This window comes from Falco biarmicus, unplaced genomic scaffold (genome assembly GCF_023638135.1).
Source record: "Falco biarmicus isolate bFalBia1 unplaced genomic scaffold, bFalBia1.pri scaffold_27, whole genome shotgun sequence".
In the NCBI taxonomy this organism is placed as follows: domain Eukaryota; kingdom Metazoa; phylum Chordata; class Aves; order Falconiformes; family Falconidae; genus Falco; species Falco biarmicus.
Window position 1 is genome coordinate 1,329,316 of NW_026611833.1, and position 16,093 is coordinate 1,345,408.

Here is a 16,093-nt window from a genome sequence, read left to right on the forward strand (position 1 = left end):
CGTACCCAGCTAGAGGGAATCCCAGTAGAGGTGGACAAAAAGATGAACACGTGCAGGTATTGCTCCCCAGCAACATGCGAAAAAATTCATCAGCAGTACATATCCTGGCATGTAGCCGTTCATATGGAAGGTGAAGATTTATGGTTTTTAGTGTAAGTGGAAAGTTGTTGGACAGTCTGTTTTGCCTTGGAACGAAACCATACAATTAAATTTCGCGAAGCAACCCGTGTTTCACATCCATGGACAAGGTGAAATGCCATGTGCATGAGAGCGTTTCTCATCAGCGCGGATCTTTGCTGTCTCTAAAGCAGTGCAGGCTGGGGCTGTGGGTGCTACTGGAGATATGCAGCCCGCCTGCACTGCAGGAAGGTCATTCTGGTCTGACTGTCAGCTGGAGCTGTGTGTTGTACAATATTGTACGTGTTGTGCCAAGCTTTCTGCAGGTAAAGAAAAGAAAGCAGCAGTCATGTATTTGACAACAGCAATCATAGGTGATGCTGTGAAGAAATTCAGGGAAAATCTGCGGCGCATGTGATTTTGACTACAACCGAGCTGTAGTTCTGACTTGTCTTGGTCACTTTAATTAGTAATGTGTCATTAATTTAAAAATAACCGGTGCAGTTAAAGAGCATGGGTGTTGGTCAGAAAGGCCTGGTTTCTCATGTGTAAATTCACCAAGTCAGAGGCACTGATGCAAGTGCCTGGATGAATCGGTAAAACAGGGCTGGGCTAGCCAGGGCTGGCACGGGCAGCGTGTGCAGCATGTAGTGGTTTAGGCAATAGCTCTAACTCAGAGTTATGGTGGAGGTGCTGAATGTGCTTGGGTTTGAAAGCACACGGTCTTCGTTAGCTTCAACGGAAACTGCAGGATTCTGCTGTGCAAATCAACGAAACTGTGAGATACAATCCGCTGTTCAGGAAAGTCAGAACATGTTTTTAAGGAAGTCTCTGTTGGGAGGTAAAAGCGCTGCTGAAGCGATAGCAGCGACGGAGCGTGTGTAAAAGAGCCTGGGGAGACCCGCAGCCTTCTGGAGCCAGGCAGAGTATTTCCTGTTCACTTGAGCTATTGGTCACGACGGGAAGATGCTTCCTACAAACTGGGGTTTGTTCTAATGGGAATAGGTGACTGGTGAATAAAGAGGGCAGTGGAGGGTTGTCTTTTTTCCCCATTTTTGGAAAACGGAATGCATTATTGTTCCAGTTTAACAATAGGTGGCACTTGGTTCCAGTGCAAGTAGTTATCTCTTCATTGCCATAAAAAGAAATCCATACAATTACATCAGTTCTGATTCTGAATCAAAGAATGAAAATAGCTTCTGGACAGGGTCTTGACTACTAATTCATGTGCTGTGCTATCTGCGTGGTGTGTCTTCATTGCCTTTCACTAAAATTCCTCTTTCCTGTGAAACCAGTTGTGTTTGTGGGTTTGGGATCTTTTTTTCTTTCCTCTCCTTGTTCGCAGATCCACTTGATTTTTTTCTGGTGGTGTTACAACGAACATTGTGCAGTCCTCCTAACGCTTTGTCCATCAGTAATGTTTTCACTTTTTTCTTGTTCCTGTTTTAAGAGACACTATTGTTTTCTTTCTAAGGGCTGTATTTTTGTTATGTCTTGCATGATGAGTGAATTCAAAGTACTTTCAATGGCATAATACACTTTGTAGTGTAATTTTGTGAAAATGCTTCTGTATGAATTACAAAAAAGATCATTTTATATTATTTCAGGGGTAAACCCTGAATTAATCAATCTTGGATGTGGTGTTTCTGTCTTCTAGAAATACGTGAAGCTTAACTTTGTTTTTATAGGTTAAGAAGGAAAAAAGCAAACAAAGATGTTCAAAAGTGCAGACCATGGCAAAACAGGAGTGTGTGGATAAATTAATTAACATCACTAATCGGCAAATGAAACAAAAGATTACTGTAAGGAAGAATGACTGTTTGAAAATGGAGAGTGAAAACACAATAGAAGAAAAAGACAAAAGGAGTTTTTCATCTGGGGAGAGCTCAAACTTGATTAAAGTGCCAATGAAAGGGTAAGCTAAGGAAATAATCTCTAGCTCTTATTTGTAGTGCTATGTAAGTGTCTTAGGTTTTCTGATACTGTGGTAGTTGAAGTAGTTTCCTCAGTGGTGAAAGCCATAGTGAGTAGTCCACTGCTTCTCAAAAAATGAAGAAAAATTCTTTTTTGACAAAATGAAGCGCACGATGGAGGTTCAAATTTATTGCCTGCTCTAAAAAAAGAAAAGGGGAAACCAAAAGAAAACCCCCACCTAAATTCCTGTGATTTCCATGTCAACACTGAGGTAAAATGCATCTTCAAAACCAGAACTGAAGACTGGAGAAAGCAGTTATTTTTGTAGGAAAAGGCCACCTAGAAAAGAAAAGTAGGAACTTGGGGTTTGCTACTCCTCCCTTTTCTAGGTGATTTTAGTGATCTCCGTGCAGTTGGTGTTTTCCTTTTCATTAAGTTAATATGCCCTTTGTCAGGAGAGGGGAAAAGATGATATTACCAAACCAATCTCAAAAGTCTAAAGAAGGCACACGTATTTTTATGCAGACCTAAGCAGGAGCTTTTTCTGTCTGTCCTTCAAAGGAATCTCTGCTCTAGGTGCTTTCTGTACCGTGGCTATTGGATATAGTCCAGCTTAACCTGGATCTAGCTCAGATTCCACGTGTCCCCCTCACTCCTAGGGGAAGGGTTTTAAATACTTGGGCATATTCCACGATCTTTACAGTCAAGTCTGTGATTTTATCATAGATATTTTTTGTCTCGGTTGTTTCTGGACATCATCTTAAGTATGTCTGTTTCACAGAAATATTTTTTATAAACCTATTCACTTGGTGATTTTTTTTCCTTCTTTCTGTGTAATGCAGTAAAATTGCCCTGAATGCCAAAGGTGCAAAGAAAAGTAAAAGACAGCCTTCAAAGCAGAAGGCTCATCAGCAGATGAGCTCTTCCAGTGGCAATCATGGTCAAGTACCGGATGAGAGCACTTCCAGTGAAACATCTGAGGATGAAGGAAGGTATGCCTATAAGGAATGTTGAAAATAAGACTTACTTAATGATAAAAATTGGCCTGAGAGCTAGAGGCTAGTTTGGGTTTTTGTTGTGTGTTTAGGTTTTTTGTAAACCTGACGCCTATGAAGATTCTTGTTCTTTCATGTGACCACCTGATGTTCTTTCTTGTTCTTTCTTGTTCTTTCCTGTGACTACCTGATGCGCTTTGTGTTGACAAACACTTCACTTTTGTTTAGAGTGCTTTTGAACATGCTGGCCAAGTCAACAATGAGGTCACGTGCACAAATTCTGATTAATTACATGAGTGTGTGCACAGGCATAGAAGTATTTCATGTGTTTAAAAAGGGTGAGGTATCTCAGTTTTTTTCACTGCAGGTACCTCAGGATTTTTTGCCCTGCTCCCCGCTCCACCTTTTCTCTTGCAGCTGTTCCCTCCTGACTTCTTGCCCACCCTGAACTTACTTGTGTGGGTTGTGGCAAAGTGCGAAAGAGAAGTTGTTGACACTGTTCAGCCCTAGCTAAAAATCTGGTGTGTTAGCAACACTGTTTTGGTCAGAAATCTAACGCACAGCCCTGTGTGGGCTGCTGTGAAGAAAATAAACTGCATCCCAGCCAGACCCAGGACACCAGAGAATCCAAAATTACAGTTCTTTGACCTGTAGGAGAAGGATTCTCAGTACTGAAGGGAGCTGAACCCCTGGTATTAAACAGGGAATGCACGTAACCGTATAGCTCCGTGTCTGTAGCTGTAAGATTTCTGTCACTTTGCGTGAAGTTTAGGGAACAGTTATTTCAACTGTTTGCTTAATATCTTGCGGAAAAATTAGCCTTCCAGTAGACATTAATAGCACACAATAATTGTTTCAGTCTTGAACTATATCTAGCAAAGTTACTATACCAGATTTTAGTTTAATTCAGTTCTGCAATTAAGTTTTCAAAGCTACGGTAGGTATTATTCATAATGCAAAGTAAGCATTTCAGTACTGAAATATATTTCTGTTTTCTAGACCTGCAGCAACAACCAGGAGTGAAAGGAACGAGGTACTGTAAAACTAGTTTCTTGGTAAACAGTCTCTATCAGCTTTTAATCACTTCGATGGGAGCAGTGTTTATGTAGTGATCAACCAGATGTACAAATTGCTGCTGGTACGCAGCTTTATTGTATTTGAGACAAATCTGTGGGCTGTGAAGGAGAGAATGAATCATTCCTGCATTTGTAATGGTCTGTAATACTAGACAGTGGAATTACAGAAAGTACTGTATTTTTTGTAGGTCAGCATACCAATGGAAGTAACTGATGGCCCTGGTTTAACTCACTCATCTGACCCAACTTCAGAGGATGTCCGGTTAGAAGCTTCAGCCTACAAGGAGACTATGCTGCTGTTGGAAGAGCTTAGCGTGGTTCATACGGGTATGTTTTCAAGTCTCTGTCTTCAGCTGTTACAAGTTCCCCTTAAAACATGATTTCTTTGTAGGCACTCCTAAGTATTTTAATTTCATATTTTGATATAGTATCTCTTTGTGACTAGAGATCCCCCTCAAAAGCTGTGAAACTGTCACCTAACCTGAGATGTTGCCTGCATTACCAGCCGATGTGCCTTACGTTATCATTGGTTCTCTGTCTAGTCAGAGCTGGAGAAGCAGTTTCTTGCAAAGTACAGTTCAGCTCCTTCTAATGCGGTCATCAAAAGTCAGCAAGAGCTTTTTCTTCTTTATATCCCCTTGATGTGGTTTAAGCCCAGCCACACCTAAACACCTAAGCACCACACAGCCACTCACTTGTTCCACCCCAGTGGGGTGGGGGAGAGCATCGGAAAGGGAAAAGTGAGAAAACTCATGGGTCGGCACGAAAACAGTTTAATAGCAAAAGCCACGCACGCAAGCAAAGCAAAGCAAGGAATTCATCCAGCACGTCCCATGGGCAGGCGGGTGTTCAGCCATCTCCAGGACAGCAGGGCTCCGTCACGCATAACAAATACTTGGGAAGACAAAGTGCCGTCACTCTGGATGTCCCTCCCTTCCTTCGTCCTCCCCCAGCTTTATATGCTGAGCATGATGCCGCGTGGCATGGCACATCCCTTGGGTCAGCTGGGGTCAGCTGTCCCAGCCGTGTCCCGGCCCGGCTCCTTGCGTACCCCCAGCCTGCTCGCTGGTGGGGTGGGGTGAGGAGCAGAAAAGGCCTTGGCTCTGTGTGGGCGCTGCTGGGCCATAACGAACACACCCCCGTGCTACCAGCCCTGTTTGCGGCACAACTGTAAAACATGGCCCCGTACCAGCGACTGCGAAGAAAATTAACACTATCCCAGCCACAACCAGCACCCCCCTCAACAGCTAATGACAAAGAGTACAGCAAAATAATGGCTTTGCTTAAAAATAATAAGTACATGTATATAACAAATTTCAACTGTCATAAGATGCTTGCATATGTGCACAAGGCATTATATAAACATAAGCATCACTTACTAGGGCTCTTAAACTATGCTAAAATTTCATTAGGCAAGTGTTAACCTTGGCCGAAGGCCAAACTCCCCCCCCAGTGCTGCCACTGCCCCTCCTTGACAAAACGGGGCGAAAAAGCTGGTGGGTCAGTGTGAAGGCAGGGCTGTCACTTCCCAGTGACTGTCACTGGCAAAACAGACTCCACCGATTAAAATACATTTGGATAGTGAGAAACAAAGACCCCAAACCTGAGAAGGACACGTCGGCACCCCCCCTGCTCAAGCTCTGCTGCGCTCCTTCCCTGCCACCTCCCCAGGCAGCGCGGGGAGGCTGCGGTCGGCAGTCGGGACGTAGCAGTTTCTCTGCTGCTCCTTCCTCGTCCCTTTTCCCTGCTCCAGTGTGAGTCCTCCCCCAGGCTGCAGTCCTTTGGGGAAAATCTCCTCCAGCCTGGGCCCTCCATGGGTCGCAGGTCCTTCGGGAAGGATCCGCCTGCTCTGGCACGGGGTCCTCCGCAGCACTGCGCTGTGGGTATCTGCTCCAGCATGGTTCTCTCCGGGGCTGCAGGGGAATCTCTGCTCTGGCACCTGGAGCAGCACCTCTCCCTCCTCCTTCGCTGACCTGGGTGTTCGTTTGCGGGGCTGGTTTTCACATGCTTTTCCCCTTCTCTGCCCGTGTGGTGGTTTCGCCCTTTCCTACATTTGTTTTTCCTGAGGAGCTGCCAGCACGGCTGAGAGGCTCAGCTGTGCCCTGCGGTGGGTCCATTGAAACCGTCCATGGCCAGCACGGGGCGACCCCTGGCTTCTTCTCACAGGGACCTTCCCACTAACCTGCCACCTGCACCTAATACAGCAAAGCACTGAACAGCTTATACATTGGGCAGTATTTGTGCAGCTTTGTGTCTTTTCTGTCTCAAAACAGGTTCTGCTACTTTGTTGAAAATGCAAAACATACTTCTTGAATAGGAACAGAGAATAGAACGTCAGAAAAATCAGTATAAAGCGCTCTCAAGAGAAGTGAGGAAATTGGAAGATGAAAGGGAGGAGTCACAGTTCAGAGCGGAGAAGACTCAAGATTTGAAATCCGTGTTGGCTCACCAAGAAGCGGAATGGAAAAGGGGTATCCAAAGCCTTAAGTATGTAAATTGTGGTCTGATAATGTATTATCTTGTCAGTGGTTTTGTTCCGAAAGACACTGATGGTGCAGGCAACAGGATGAGAAGTTTCCAGTCTTTTGGGTTTGGGTTTTTTGAATCCCGTGGGCCAGTTATGCTATGAAGTACATAATGTGAGAGGGGAAAAACGTCCGGATACCAGCTCCACGTACAGTCTTCTGGATGTTGTTCTAACTTTGTTTTCTAGCAAGAAAAGAGCAAGAGAGTGTGTACGGGGAAATCAGATTTATAAGAGAGATCTGAGAGATGGTTGGGTGTGGGTTTTTTTTTCGTTTTGTCCTCGCAGCTTCAGTTGGCCTATAATACTAGGATTTCTGGTAACTCCACCCAGTGCAAGTCAAACCAGAGCTTAGAGCATTTGTTTGCTTACCTGTTTGTTTGTTGGAAAGGTCAAGTTTGGGATTGCCCCTTTCCCCACACTCCTGAGCTAGACCCGGAGGTGTGAGGTTTCTCATCGCTGTTGACATCACGTCAGACAGGGGTGGCCAGCAGGCACCGTAGGCAGTTGAGCAAGGACAGCTGCAGAGCCCTGGCCTGGGAGGGGAGATCTCCTCGTGGTGATCCCCGGTGGGATGGCGTGGCTGGGGAGCTGGCCCAGCAGGGCCAGGCGGCCCAGGCAGAGAGCGAGCTCAGCAGGAGCCACCGTGAGCTGGCAGCTGGGGCGGCCCGCAGCGGCCTGGGCTGTCTGGGGGGCAGCAGTGCCAGGGCACTGGGGGCAGTGAGTGCCCACCCCTCCTCAGGGCTTGCTGAGCTGTGTCTCGAGCCCGGGGTCCGGTTTTTGGCCGCCCAGCCCAGGAGATCTTGCCCAGCCCGTGTGAGGTCGGCAGGGAGATGCCGGGCTGGCGCGGGGGCAGGAGCACCAGCCCTGTGAGGGGAGGCTGCGGGAGCTGGGCCTGGGGGAGTTGGGCCTCCCAGCGCGGGGGAGGGGAGTACGAGGAAGACGAGGCCGGTCCCAGCTTGGCCTGGGTTTGACTTCAGCAGGTGTTCAAAATCCTCAAGCATCTGTCAAGTATAAAGAAGTAGTATTTTCATTCTAAGTGAATTCTCCAAGCAGCGTTAATTTGTACTTTCGAAAGTTACACTTTTTGCGAAATTACCCTAGAAACTACTTGTAAAGCTTTTTCCTTGCAATATACGCCATTCAAATACAAATGTTTCTGTCAGTCTTTCAAGTAATTTTAGTGGTGGTTGATTCTTGTTTTGCAGAATTTCTAAAGCAGGCTTTCAATCGGCAGTTCTTCCCTTACGCTGACACTTGATTTTTTTTTTTTTTTTTTCTTGTTGACTGTTGCGAGTATATGGGAAAAAATAGTCAAAATAATGATCAAACACAAAGCTGCTTGCTTGTTTGGGTACCGTGGGCACACCATGGACCGTTTTTTACCATGTCAGTGCTTATTGCTGATTGTTTCAGTTGGTAAAGAAGCTGACCTTCCATAAGGCTTTCCTTGTAAGTCAGCTTCAAAATGAAATTGCTGTAGTTTCTCCCAGAGGTAGATCCGACTGGGGTTTAAAACTGTTTTTAATCGTATTCAGCTTAAACCCCATGCATTTCTGAATCTGGTTTTGAACACTGACATCCTTCTGGAGTAAACAGAAGCTGCTTGTTCTGCCTGTGGTCAGCAGTTGTTTTAGACTTACAGAAGGCTTGCTGAAAAATTGTTGGGTCTGCCATAGGTAAGTGGCGTGCTGATTCACCAGTATTGCTTCTGGTCACTGAATCCGTAATGTGTAGGCAATGCTCAGTATACTAAGAAAATGTATACTAACCATAGTAAAAGTTTACGATGCTTTGATCTGATGAGACAACAAACTCCTTTTTCAGCAAAATGGCTGTAATATGAAGATGGATTTTTTTAATTTTATTATAGAAGTGTGCACACTGGTGTGTGTTTCCCTATACAAATTTAAAAATAACTGATAAATCACTCAAAGGTTTTTTTCTGTATCTTGTACAACTGATACCATGCACAATGGAATGAAGTTAGAATTCTTTAAAAAGTTGAAAAGTACAGTAAAAATATGAACTCTGAAAACGTTTAACATTTTTTATGGTTTGAGTTGTCTCTGCAAGTTCATCATGTGGAATATCTACTTTTATATCAGTGCTTTTATTTCTCAAATACTCCGTTAAATCCCAGATCTTCTTTGAAACAAGAAGAAGAAAAGAGGCTCAGAGTAGAAGTGCTGTGTGAGAAAAGGAGAGAAGACCTCCGAAGGAAAGAAGATCAATGTTGTAAAGAGATGGAGGAGAAACAGAAACTTGAGTTACAGTCTAGGAATTTAGAAATGGAGTTAAGAACACTGAGAAAGCTCTTGAAACAGGTCTATTAAATAATGAATTAAACTCTTTGTCTTATTTTCTGCTTCTTTTCAATTGTATTCCAGTATGCCTAGAGAAGGAGGCGCTTTGTTCACGGAAGAGGCGTTGGATAACAGTTGTCAAATTTTGAGGACAGTAGAGTACAGTTGGTTCACAATTGGGCTGTTCTTTTTTTTTTTTTTTTGCTTTGCAGTTTATTATTCCTTTTTTCCTTTTTCAAAATTTAGGTTTCATTTGTATTTCAGGCAAAGCCTGACCTTTTTTTGAATTACTACAAAACATCCTGTATTTCGCCTTCTTAAATTTTCATAAGAAAATTTAAATTTATTTATTTATAGGTGGATTATCATAACGGTGGGGAATCAAAAATGTTTTCAAGTATGCAAGGGAGAATGGGAAGATGTATTGCTAGCTCTGTTTTTTCTTAAGATGCAAGCAGTTTTATTGTATTACTGTAGGTTGAAGAGGAACGTGATGAAACACAGAGACAGCTCTCTCAGGAAAAGAGGGCCAGAGCCCTTCAAGAAGGAATTTTGAACAACCACCTTGGGAGACAAAAGGAACTAGAAGAAGAGACAAGAAGATCTATCGGAAAAAATTCAGAGGTAAGCAGATTTTTTTTCTAATAAATTAAATTTCACCATGTTTGTTTTAAAGTCATAATAAATCTTACATAACTTTTTCTGTTTCTTGATGTTTATTTACTGTTTACCAGTGTAACTTATCTGGGTAAATACCTTTCTTGTTTTCTCTTATGTCTAAAAGTTCTGGAAAGCAGCATCACTCCTGTATGTACCTGAATTACTTGTGCAAGTCGGAAGCTAATAGAAGACACTATTTACACCGTTTCTTAACCTATCTGTTATTTTCCATTTCATAGACATTTTGTCATCGCTTTTTAGGCTTTCTAGCAGTGAAACACCTAGCTACCTATGGCAAGGTTGACCAGGAAGAAAGTTGTTTGACAGTGTTTGTGTTTCCATTGCTTTTATTTTTTAATTAGTTATTCCCTTATTGAACTTACTTCAAGTATGCCTTTCTTTGCCACCTCCACATCACTAAAATTTTATGATCGACTCTCAGCAATGAATTCAGCTCTCTGTAAGAGTTAGAGTAACTGGAGGAGAAAAAGCAATCATAAACACTGTATTAAAAAAGATCTTGAAAAGAGTTTACTGAATTTCCTAAAGAATGTGCAGTGCCTTGAAGCCTTTTTGTTCCTGGCTGTGCTGCCCAATAAATGTAGGGTGAATGTGTTTAAGTGGGAAAAAGTTATACATACAATAAAGAGGAAATATACAGGACTATTGCATTCCGGGGGTGATTGGGTCTTATAGCTAACTTTCAGTAATACAAAAGGATAAGTGTTCAGAAGACATTTGAGAAGGAAAATACCCTTTCTGGCCTTGTTTTTACCAGATCTGTAGCACAACTAATTCAACCTTAAAGGCAGTATTATAAAGGCATGCACATACAAGAAAGCGCTGTCATTTTAAAAGCTTTGGTTGCTGGTTTAAGGGGGGAAAAAACCGTAACTGTATATTTGGGATGTTCATTTAGGTTTTAAGGCTATGTTGCACTTCCGTTGGGTACATACGTTGTACATGTGCATGGGTTCACAGAGTAGCTTATTGCCTGAAACTTCATCTTTGAAGTCATGCTTCGGTACTAGAAATGTTAAAATGCAGTTTATTGCTGCAGGTTTTTTGTAGATTCATTTCCCAATTGGCTCTTTATTCATTTTCCCTGTCATTCAGGAATCCCGCACTGATAGAGAACAGGATCTGTTGTACAAGAATCAGTTACTACAAGATGAGATTGCTATGCTAAGGCTAGAACTCACTCAAGTAAGACTTAGGCACCAGGAGGAACAAGGAAAATATTTAAAGGAAAATGAGACCTTGAAAGAAAAAAATGAAGCTCTCAAAAAGGAACTTAAACTGCACAAGGAAGCATTAAGACAAATGTTTTTTCAGTTCAACGCGGAGCTGGACTTAGTAAAGAGAGAATCTGCAGTGCTGACTTCCAAACTTGAGCAGACAAACAAAAGCAAAGACAGACTAGAGACAGAAATTGAATCATTGCGTTCCTCCCTGAACGCTGCAGTTCAAGAACTTGAACTTCATTTGTCATCAGAAAGCAATGCTGAACGAAGATTTCCCAGAGAACGTGATGAATGCCTTTGCTTGCAAGTCGAGCTCCATCGTGACCTCTCTGGCGTGCAAGAAACCAACAAGAGCTTGTCTCTGCAGCTGTGTAAAGCTAAAAGCAAAGCTAATAGGCTAGAAAATGAGCTCCACCAGTTGAAGCAACTGCTCGGAGAAAAAGCTTTGCTTTTAGAAATGACAAAAAAGAATTAAGTCAAGGCCAGTGTCGGGCAAAGGAATGTGATCATGCTCGACAACTTGAGAAAGATCCAGTAAGCAAACTTGTAATAAAACAGGAGTCCCTGCAGGAGCGATTGGCCCAGCTCCAGAGTGAAAACCTTCTTACTCCATCAGCAATGGGAAGAGATGCAGAACAAGAGGATCATGAAAGAAAAAATAGCGGATTATGGGCAGGAGCGTTTTAAAGACATTTTCAACAAACTTAGAGCTGATACAGAAAAGCAAGTTTATCTAATAGAAGAGCGAAACAAGGATTTAAATGCCAAGCGTACTGATTTAAGGGAACAAGTCTTTAAATACGAGACTGACGTAGTAGAAAGACAGGTAAAGTATATGCGTAGAAAGAACAATTTAAAGTTTGTCCGTTCTTGAAATTAGTTTGTTCCTCCAATGTATCCGGTGCAAGTTACATGCATGGGACCAAAGAATACTCATTTGTTCTGGTTTGTTATGTTTCCCTCGGAATTGCGGAAAGTTTTGGCAACGGGGATATTAGTCCTCAGATCTAAGCAGAGAACAGAAAAAAGGTATCCAAGTCTAAGCTTTGATCAAGAAAGGTGATTCTTCTCTAGAACTTTTTTCCATCTATTTTCCTTAGTCCATGTTATGCCCTATAGAATAGTCTAAAGTATTTGATGGTTTTGATGTAAGTATTGCACTGATGACATGAATGAGAGTGGTATAAAAGGAGGAACCATCCAATACACGAGGGCTGAGAAATGAAGATGCAGAGAAGTGAAGTGGTTGGGGACAGATTTATATGAAGCTTCTATAGAGGGGAAAAAAGAGGTTCTCTGTAAGCTGCTATCAAGATTGAAGAGTATTAGTAATGTCCAGCTGTTGATTTCTGTATGTGTTTTGAGGGTTCTGAGGGGCCTGCCTGTTCCTCAAAGTTCATGTCAGACGGTGACCTTAAGCTTTCTCTTCTATGATGTGTAGCCACACTCCAGCAGTACTGTCAATCATTGTAAACTGTGACTTGCTTTGTATTCTTACTACCAAAATAATGGGTTCCTTTTGAAGATCATGTGAGAGAGTGTGTGTGTGTATATGTATATAGCTATATATATATATGAGCTATCCAGATTTTTGTAAACCTAATCTATCAGTATTTCTAAAACGAGCTGAGTAAGAAGACTACAAGAGGATGTGATTCAACATACCCTTAAAGTGTATCTCAAAGGAGCTTTCAGATATTTGTATTCATTTAATTGTATTTGTATAGTGAAGAAACAGAAGAAAGAACAATCTAACACAAAGTCCTGCCTTCAGTCACCGGAGTAATATTTGCAGTCAAACTGTGGCTCTTAGATCACAACAGATTTCTTTGGGTTTTGTTAGAAAAAAATACCCGATTGCAGTGTGTTCCTGTGTATTGTTCAAGGAAGAACAATACCTGAGCCTTTTTTATGTGTTAGGAAACAGGAATCCTCATGAACAGCTGCTGATAGTCAAAGGTGCTCAGCTGAGAAAGATGACGAGAGGTCATCATCTGTGCAGATGCCTGCTGGTGGCAGGCAAAATTTCATACTTTTGGGTTCAATCTAGACAGGTCTAACCGTATAACAAAATAAGTTAAAGGCGTATTTCATGTTCTTAGAACTTTCTTCATGCTAATTTAACTGTTTCGTTAGGGCATGTTTGGACAACTGCAGCAGGAGCTTGCTGCTGCACTTAAAAAGCAATCTATGCCAGAAGCTTCACTTGAAGTTACTACGCGCTACCACAGTGACCTGGAGAGAGACAAGCTGCGCTTGCAAAAGGAGTTGGAAAAAAAGGTGAAAACTAAGGTAGTTAATGTCTGTAACTATATGAATAAATCTGAGCGTAGCTGTTGAAAGCAGGAGCGAATGTTGTCCTTTTGCACCACCTTTTGCAGTGTTCTTACGAAAACTGAAGTATAGAGGGAACCAGAGGAGCTTTGCAGGAAAGCTGTAGGGTGATTCTGTGTGTGTGTGCATGTCATCTTATCCCCCAAAGTTGTAACCTCATCCTGTCGCTTCTAGAGTATTCCTTCTTCCCACCAGCTCCAGCTGCTGTTCTTGGTTATGGTTCCTAAGGTGTGTTTTACACTCCACGCCAACCTTGGCCATAGGTCTTGGATGGGTGGAGGAGAGCTTAGGCCTGTTTCTGTGTAAGTTACTGCATTCTCCTGCGCTCTTGTCTTTTCCGGCCACCTTACTTTTTCTTCTGCCACTGTTGCTTTCACAGACGCAGAAGCAGAACATGCTGGCTCTGACATCCAAGGACTTGCACAGCACGTGGGAGGAGCACTTGAAGTCAAGATCCCACCTTGAAGAGCGCGTTGCTCAGCTGGACGAGGAGAAGGCTGAACTGTTGCAACAGGTGAGCCCAGAAAATTCTCCAGGCACCGAGCCAATACCCAGGAGAACCACGTGCACCTTCTGGTCAGGTTCTTACATATCATTGTTTTCTGTTATCCCTGCCATTCAGGCTGCGAGTACCTTATCGTTTGGGGGTCATGGAGGAAGCAAATAAAAGCTAGATGGGTATCCTTGTGTAAGTTCTGGAGTGGCTCTGTTGGGAAGAGTTCCCAGTGTGGTTTGCTATCAGTTGAGCACATCGAGCAAGGCCACAGTTCCCAGTTCTTCCTTGGATTTTGTGTGGTCATCTTCTGACCCCTTGGTTTCTGGGCAGGTTTAAAATGCTTGATGTTTCCAGTGCGTGTGTGGAGGAGCTGCTGTATGTTTTCAGCGTAGCGGGAGCTTAAAAGCCTTGCAGAAAAACATACTGAAGGAATGCTGGGTAAATGAACGAGTGCTTGGGAAACAAGCAGCGCCTGCCAGTTGCCAAGGGACAGCCTTCCCCTTTTCTCCTTTTCTGTAGAGGGAAAATGGAAGTACAAAGTCAAAACAGCTGCCAGCTCTCCTCTGGTGTGGCTGAGAAAACACCAAGAGGAGGAAAACCAGCATGTGGCTAAGTAAATGGCCACACAGAAGAGGTGGAGGTAATGGCCGAGGGGAATAAAATGTTGAAGAACTCCAAAAGATCAGATTCCTCCACAAGCCCCTGCCTGCTGGTTGCTGGAAGATCCCATGAAAGCTTTGGATGGATCCATGTTCTCCCATGAAGTGCATACCTACGTAATCCCTACTATGAGCAGAGGCACTGCCAAAAGTGTTCTCCAGCATCTTTTCCACCTGTTATGTCTAGAAGAGGATGGCCTTTGCTTCAGCGAGGGCATCTGTTTCTGTAGTTACGTATTGGTCTGTTTGATGTGAAACCTGAAGGGATGGAATATCCTCAGGAATTCCGTCCCGTGGCATTCTGTGGAACGTGGCTAACGGATAGAGACGTCCGGCAGCTTCTCTGTGGAGAGCGCTAGATGCACAGACTGTACGTAGGTATTTTTCCTGTGCTCTGTTTGTGTGATACACTTTCAAAAGAGAAAAGAAAGATGTGAGAGTGAAAGAAAGGAAGTGAAGAAGCTGGTAGAGTTGAAACGCCCAGCTGAACTACGTCTGGCCCAAGAAATGAAAAGAAACCTCGATCTGCAGAAAGACTGTAAGAGAGACGGCTTTTTAGCGTGGTGAAGAGGTATCCCTGCGTAGAAGTCATGTTTTATTAAACTTTAGTGTAAAAATAGGTGTACCTAACTGTGAGCAGATGCCGGCCTCGTGTTAGTTCTTGCAAGGTACTTCTGTACACCAGCCCCTAGTTTTCACTAGCTGCCAAAACAACTGCAGGTGCAGGTTGCCCTGCAGTTCTCCTGGGAAAAAGGGAGTCTTTCATTCCTCTTTTCAGGTGAAATCTGGACTCTCCAAGTGTATGTGGCACAGGAATACTGGTTTTTCCTGGTAATTCCTAGTGTGTCAAGCACGTTAAAGATGAAGCAAGCTGTGTCTGTGCTGTTTACATGAGAGTATGTGAAAAAGTCCAGTTTTGTTCCTTTGCTTCATTGTTTTCATGACTAGTTTGCTGTGCAGGTTGAAGAGGCTGCTGAGCAGAGCTACGAAGGAACTAAGGGTGTATGAGGAGAGAGGGGGACTGTCCCAGCTTAATTTGCAGGGAGAAATGAAGAGCAGGTATTCTGAAATGGTCAATGAAATTGGCAGATTAAGAACAAAGGTGAGCTTTATTTTGTTTGGGTTATTGTGGTGTTTTTTCTTGTGAAACCTTTGTTCTTTCTTTATACTTCTTTTCATATTGTTGACTTTTTTTCTTGGCTGTATTTCTGAAATTATTTGGCTGGTTTTTGATGTTCGTTCTATGGTCACAGTAGTAGGCGACTGTAATACTGATGTAGCTCTTAGGGGTAAAGACGGAAGTGTTACGTACACAGCAGTATCTGCGAGGGCACATCAGGGGTAGGCTGTCCTGCAGAGGAAGGGCAAAGCAAGAGCCACAGCAAGGCTGGCAGGGTCTGTGACCACACAGGCCAGGGATCAGCCCCACAGGCCCTCACCAAGAAGAGCAGAAGAGTTCTGGGGACAGTAAGCAGAGTGCGCCAAGAGTGCAGATCACCAGGCCGGTCCATAGGGATGGGCAGGTCTGCAGTCCTACTGGGCCGTCACGTCCATGGGTGAGGGTCAGGGCTGAGAGCAGTGAAGGCCCAGCACAGGCCTGGCTGCAGCTTGAGGCCGTGGCAGCATCGTCGGGCTCCGACGGATGCATTCCCTCTCGGAAGAGAGGGGAGTAACGCCACCATCACTCGGAACAGCTCTGTGCAGTTGGCCTTGCCCAAGGTCACCCCCTGAAGGCTGTCTCGGGCACGAGTTGAGCAGGAGGCAGGTG

At 43.7% G+C, this 16,093-nt stretch overlaps 1 protein-coding gene and 1 pseudogene across 1 annotated transcript in view; both read left to right on the plus strand.

The window, feature by feature from the left end:
* The window catches only part of LOC130143373 (ankyrin repeat domain-containing protein 26-like), a 51,809-nt gene extending 40,498 nt beyond the window's left edge, over positions 1 to 11,311 (plus strand). The window contains exons 3-5 of the mRNA XM_056326059.1: positions 8,770 to 8,953; positions 9,410 to 9,556; positions 10,709 to 11,311. Coding sequence (XP_056182034.1) covers positions 8,770 to 8,953; positions 9,410 to 9,556; positions 10,709 to 11,311 — 934 coding nt within the window. The remainder of the gene's footprint in view (positions 1 to 8,769; positions 8,954 to 9,409; positions 9,557 to 10,708) is intronic.
* LOC130143374 (ankyrin repeat domain-containing protein 26-like) overlaps positions 1 to 16,093 on the plus strand; it is a 279,082-nt pseudogene that overhangs the window by 221,225 nt on the left and 41,764 nt on the right.